Raw genomic sequence first — 5,000 nt, forward strand, 5'->3', positions numbered from 1 at the left:
CGGGACGGCACCGGAAATGAGGGTGTATTTTCGCGAAATGTGTTGTCTTAGACCGAGGATTACTCTGTTTTCCTGTTCCCTGTGTACGTCTCTGTCTGCTCGTGGCAGGTGGTAATGATAACCAAATTTGCTTAAGTGGAACCGGTGGTCCAATTTGCAAAACAAGTACAAGGACAGGTTGTGCGGGCAAACAACTATTTTGGGTTTTATTGCACCGCAACGGGGGGGGGGGGGGGGGGGCACCGCATCCATGTTGCTGAAATCAGTGCTTTGATCTGCGTACCATGGTAGTGTCTTTTATCAACCGCATAGATAACAACGGAATAGAAGTAGGCTGTTGTAGGTTGTGAATGGTGTCTGTTGTGTCTGGTTTTGGCTCGACGGAGGCAACGGTTGCCCTGAGTAACGTACAATTTGAATTCCAAGCGTTGCAGCATATCTTCTAAACGACTGCCAAAATAAAGACGCCGAAATCGCCGGTCGTCGACCTTCGGTGTTTTGCAGGTCTGTTTGTGGAAAAAGTGGTGTTTTCTCCAGCACAAAACTATGTTTGAGCGTTATTTAAGTGCATTACAATATCCCCGGGTGGGGCAACTAAATATTGATGGTAAGTATCGGGCTCCACCAATCTGTTTCCTGGTGTTATTTGTCATGTATCCTTGCACCACCTTGCAGACCCGAAAGACTTCCGTAGCTTCATCCTGTGGCTGGAGGATCAGAAGATTCGACTGTATCCCATCGAAGACCGAGATCCGCTGCGCAAGATAAACAATCAAGATGAATGGGACACGGCGTACGAGAAGTACAAAAAGGACATTCGCCTCCCGGGGCACTTGAAGACGAAACAGGAGATGCTGGCCTGGTTACTGCTGTACGCCATCCGGCTGGAGTACACGGACAACGCGGAAAAGTACCGTACGATTAGTGGAGCCAAAAAGCAGGAGGAAGAAGCGAAGAAGACCACCGTACCGGAAATCCAATCAACCAACCCATTCGATACGTACGACTTCACGCACGCAGACTTTGAGGAAGGATCGTGGAAACTCGCCGAACGATTAGGCATCACGCACCATCCGGATCATCTGTTGTCACTGCAAGCGGCCGCTAAGGTGGTCACCACATCGTACAACAAGGAAGCGCTCAAGGAACCAGTCGTTACCGGGCAACCGTTTCCGATCGATGAAGGCTACGGAATGGGATTCGAAAAGGAGAGCGATCTAGAGCGGGGAGCTCGTATCCTGCGACTTTTACAGATACAGCACGTCCGCAAACTGCAAACCACAATCAACGAAACGATTGTGGCCGCACAAAACCTTACGGCCGATCCGCGAACCGACACGAAGCTGGGTAAGGTAGGGAATAAACCGTGATTTTATTTGAATGATTCAATATTTTTACAATAAACTCTCAACTCAAACTATAAACATCCGGGCTCCGGGGCTCGTTTCTACTTATCCGCACTGTGTCCGAACGGATATACATCGAATAACCGTGCCACTCCAACACCACCGGCAGCTAGAATAAGAAAATAAGGGACATTAGGAGCCGAGCGCTAGCTGAGCCAGGTCATTCGCATACCTATTGCTACGGCGTGTATCGTGTAGCGGCCAAGTTTATTTGGTCGTTTCTGTGCCTGCAGGGCCATGTATACGCCCATTCCAATCACACCAAATCCACTGACTAACCGGCAAGGCAAACAATCCTTATGCCTGCCGGAAACGACGGAATCGGACATTTCGCGGCACAAAACTCTTCCCGAACAAGATTCGCTTCCAGCGTACTACTCGGATGTAAACAAAAAGGAGCTGGGATAGTGTGAGTCGAACGGCTCACTTTTTATGCTGGCCGACTCATTATAGAAACTGACAAGTGAACCAGGCCTCAAAGAGGATTGCGTGTTCTGCTTCGTGTTTGGGAAATTTGCCGGTTTGTGGATCGAATTTAGCTACCTTTTTTTAGGCGTACAATGTTCGAACGATATCTAGCCGCTCTGCAATACACTGGAAGCCAGCCGGTGAACATTAATGGTAGGAACTTCCGGCATTCGACCGGGTAAACCCTTGCTTACATGCTCATTCGTTTGCTTTTGCAGATCTGAAAGAATTCCGCTCCCTCGTCGTGTGGCTGGAAGACCAGAAGATCCGCCACTATACGATCGAAAATCGGGAAGATCTGAAGAAGGTTGGCTCAGCCGATCCGTGGAATGCCGCCTACCGACAGTATCAGCATGACGTGGGTATGCCGCAGGAGCTAGAAACGCGCCAGGAGCAACTAACGTGGTTGCTGCTGCACGCCATCCGGCTGGAGTATTCCGATAAGGTGGAAACGTATCGACCATACACGGCAGCAAGCAAGCTGGCCGAGGAGAAGCCATCAACGGTGCCGGAAGTGAAATCGACCAATCCCTTCGACAGTCTCGATTTCACCAACGCACAGTTCGCCGAGGGTGCCCGCAATCTGGCCGATCGGTTGGGAATCGCTTATCACCCCGATCACCTCGTGTCGCTGCGTGCGGCTGGACGGGTGATTCACGATTGCCTCAACAAGGAAACGCTCAAAGAGCCCCTTCCAACCGGTCTGGCGAGTGCGCTTGCACAGCTCGGCATAGGAAAAACGGCCGGCCACGGGGGTGGCACCAAGAAAGATGATCAGATCATCGACGAGGCGACCAAAATTTTCCGACTGCTGCAGATACAGAATATACGCAAAATGCAGACCACCATCAACGAGACAATCGTTACCGTGCAAGACATTACCGCCGACCCGAAGACTGACTCAGCCTTGGGAAAGGTGGGCGTGTGAAGAGTCAGCTCCCCTTTGTGATACGTACAACAGCGTACATATGCTTAATCTATGTTACTAATTAATAAAGCAACCCAACAAATCATTGTTTCTTTTTAACAGTTTGCTTATCCTGTTTTCTGGCCACATTGTGAAATTCACAGCGATAAGCAGTTTCCTGGATGACGAATTCGAGGACCCAAAGCGCAGCTGTCACCACGCGGCGGATCGCAGAGTTTGTTTACCATGAGCAGCGAAGAGGAGCAGCTACCGGAATGCTGCGGATCGGGATGTACAAACTGTGTGCTAGACCTGAAACCTGATCGACACCATGCACCGGTTGGCACCAGCAATGTGTTTGATCGTACGTACCAACGGTTCATCTGCTGCAGCATCATCCAAGAGACAGAGCAGGTGTTCCGATTCCGGTTTCAGCTCCACCAGGAACGTGCCCCTGACCAAACACTGCATGTACCGCCCGGATGCCACCTGCTTTTGCGTGCACCCCGGCACAGGAGCAAGGATGTGCCGGATGAAAAGCTAAAATCCTGGCGCGAAAGCCATCCTGCATCTTGCCGTCCGATGCTTACTGTTCGCATCAAAAAGTACGATACGCAGGAAGACGATCTGTACCTCAGTAGGCCGTACACACCGGTGGCCCATCGACGGGAAGTTTGCAGCTTCGAGGTGCTGGTAAAAATGGAACCGGATGGTGCGATGACCGATTACCTTTTGTCGCTCGGTGTCGGTAGTGTGACGGAATGGAAGGGAGTATACGGAGAGTTCTCGTGGCAGCGTAACCGGTATCGTAATCTGGTGGCCTTCGCTCAAGGGGTTGGCATGGCACCCATCTACTCCACGTTCCGAGCGATTCTGGATGACGAGGAGGATGAAACACGACTCACGTTAGTGGCCTGTTTCCGCGATCTGCAGAGTGTGCTGTTGCGAGATCAGTTGCGCGAGATGGCCGGCTATTGGAACTTTCGATATTCTATCTACACCTCCAGGCAAAGCAGCGATAGCACCTTCCGTTCGGATACGATCAAGTACAAGGAACCAATTTACGAACAACGGTTGGATGGAAAGGATGTTGAACGTTTACTGAGCGGCCTACCGTCGAGGGCAAGCGATTCGTTGCTCGTATTGCTGTGTGGGACCGAACCGTTCACAAGGTTCCTCAAAGAATGTCTAGAAAAGTTGGGAATAGAAAATTGTTTCATATTCTACACCGTGACCAGACTACCAGACGTGTTCCCTCAAGCCTTCCTCGATGATGACTTGAGTGTGTGTCGGCGAATCTTTTCTTTTTCGCGCTCGATCGTACGGCCACCGGCGGCAGTAGCTTCCTCCAGTCCGCCACGTGTTAGTTGATTGAAATCGATAATCGTTAGATGAGGCTTCGGTGGCACGGTTAACATCTCGATCGGAGGCATCTTCTGGTCACCTGCCGTCGCCTGGGTTTTGGCTTTCGGCACCTTCAGACGGTAGTCGCTGGTGAAGTCGAGATTGCTAAACCGTGCGGCTTGAATGTTGGACAACGAAAATTGATCCTGGTGGGCATGTGGACGCATCCGAAGCCCACCGTAGGCTCCGGCGTGTCCGTGATACATGTGATACCGGACCGGTGAGCCCTCGTCCGAGGTGGCACTGTCGTAGCAGATCGAAAGATCGGTATAACTGATCGGTGCGTAGGCACGGGTCGTCTTCGGACGAACACGCACTTCGCTGCGCGTTTTCGAACGTGCCCTGGGCCGGTGTGTCCGGGGACGACCCTTTCTAGGCCGTAGCTCATCCATCGGTGGTATCGGCAAGATGTTCGTGAAGCGATAGTACTCGAGAAAGGTCCGAGCCAGGTTCCTTCCGATCCGCATATCTGTCGAGGAGAAGCAAAGGCAACGATAAATCAGACTATTGGCCAATCATGAAGACCTCCGTGGTCGGGCAATGCTTCGTACAGCCGTCTTCCGTGTACTGGGTAAGTATGTTGGTCCCGTTTAGGTAGTAACCGCACATAGACACCTCCAGCGTGTAGGTGTTCACATTATCACTAAGCGCTTCGACAAAGTTCCTTCGGGCAGTTCCGCACTTCCGGTCGTCCGCGTTGAACATCATGTGTTCCTGGCAAAAGTCTTCACACTTTGTAGCGAACAGTTTCGGGAAGACGAGATGCCGCTCGTATCGGTAGACGTTATCGTACGTGCTGCCATAGATGAACGTCC

The 5,000-nt window shown here is 51.4% G+C and overlaps 5 protein-coding genes across 6 annotated transcripts in view; 3 read left to right on the forward strand and 2 right to left on the reverse strand.

Moving 5' to 3' along the window:
• The window catches only part of LOC126570315 (RNA transcription, translation and transport factor protein-like), a 1,523-nt gene extending 153 nt beyond the window's left edge, over nucleotides 1-1,370 (forward strand). Inside the window, exons 1-2 of the mRNA XM_050227991.1 lie at nucleotides 1-607; nucleotides 676-1,370. The exon at nucleotides 1-607 is cut by the window's left edge and continues 153 nt beyond it. Of these exons, the coding sequence (XP_050083948.1) occupies nucleotides 547-607; nucleotides 676-1,370 (756 nt within the window). The 5' untranslated portion in view covers nucleotides 1-546. The remainder of the gene's footprint in view (nucleotides 608-675) is intronic.
• LOC126570318 (uncharacterized) lies at nucleotides 1,349-1,806 on the reverse strand. The gene is made up of 2 exons (XM_050227995.1): nucleotides 1,579-1,806; nucleotides 1,349-1,515 (listed from the first exon to the last, which is right to left on the reverse strand). The coding sequence occupies exons 1-2, from the start codon at nucleotides 1,733-1,735 to the stop codon at nucleotides 1,448-1,450; spliced, it is 225 nt and encodes a 74-aa protein (XP_050083952.1). The 5' UTR covers nucleotides 1,736-1,806; the 3' UTR covers nucleotides 1,349-1,447.
• Nucleotides 1,807-1,884: 78 nt separating this feature from the next.
• On the forward strand, nucleotides 1,885-2,901 carry LOC126570314 (RNA transcription, translation and transport factor protein-like). The gene is made up of 2 exons (XM_050227990.1): nucleotides 1,885-2,027; nucleotides 2,093-2,901. The coding sequence occupies exons 1-2, from the start codon at nucleotides 1,967-1,969 to the stop codon at nucleotides 2,800-2,802; spliced, it is 771 nt and encodes a 256-aa protein (XP_050083947.1). The 5' UTR covers nucleotides 1,885-1,966; the 3' UTR covers nucleotides 2,803-2,901.
• A 126-nt stretch (nucleotides 2,902-3,027) lies between these two features.
• LOC126572334 (NADH-cytochrome b5 reductase-like) lies at nucleotides 3,028-3,973 on the forward strand. Its single transcript, XM_050231560.1, has 2 exons — nucleotides 3,028-3,877; nucleotides 3,954-3,973. The coding sequence occupies exons 1-2, from the start codon at nucleotides 3,028-3,030 to the stop codon at nucleotides 3,971-3,973; spliced, it is 870 nt and encodes a 289-aa protein (XP_050087517.1).
• The window catches only part of LOC126570311 (cytosolic carboxypeptidase 6), a 5,437-nt gene continuing 4,345 nt past the window's right edge, over nucleotides 3,909-5,000 (reverse strand). For both annotated transcript variants that reach the window (XM_050227987.1, XM_050227986.1), the window contains 2 exons: nucleotides 4,737-5,000; nucleotides 3,909-4,654 (listed from right to left, as the gene is read on the reverse strand). The exon at nucleotides 4,737-5,000 is cut by the window's right edge. In XM_050227987.1, coding sequence (XP_050083944.1) covers nucleotides 4,038-4,654; nucleotides 4,737-5,000 — 881 coding nt within the window. In that variant the 3' untranslated portion in view covers nucleotides 3,909-4,037. The remainder of the gene's footprint in view (nucleotides 4,655-4,736) is intronic.

Source organism: Anopheles aquasalis, chromosome 2, assembly GCF_943734665.1.
Source record: "Anopheles aquasalis chromosome 2, idAnoAquaMG_Q_19, whole genome shotgun sequence".
Taxonomy (NCBI): domain Eukaryota; kingdom Metazoa; phylum Arthropoda; class Insecta; order Diptera; family Culicidae; genus Anopheles; species Anopheles aquasalis.

Bases quoted from the DNA above. Each gene is read 5' to 3' on its own strand.
- LOC126570318 (XM_050227995.1), bottom strand. From the start codon at position 1,735: ATGTCCGATTCCGTCGTTTCCGGCAGGCATAAGGATTGTTTGCCTTGC. The intron at 1,516-1,578 runs GTATGCGAATGA...TTCTTATTCTAG, and splicing joins GATACACGCCGTAGCAATAG to CTGCCGGTGGTGTTGGAGTG.
- LOC126570314 (XM_050227990.1), top strand. From the start codon at position 1,967: ATGTTCGAACGATATCTAGCCGCTCTGCAATACACTGGAAGCCAGCCG. The intron at 2,028-2,092 runs GTAGGAACTTCC...TTGCTTTTGCAG, and splicing joins CCAGCCGGTGAACATTAATG to ATCTGAAAGAATTCCGCTCC.
- LOC126572334 (XM_050231560.1), top strand. From the start codon at position 3,028: ATGAGCAGCGAAGAGGAGCAGCTACCGGAATGCTGCGGATCGGGATGT. The intron at 3,878-3,953 runs GTTTACTGAGCG...ACCGTTCACAAG, and splicing joins GGATGGAAAGGATGTTGAAC to GTTCCTCAAAGAATGTCTAG.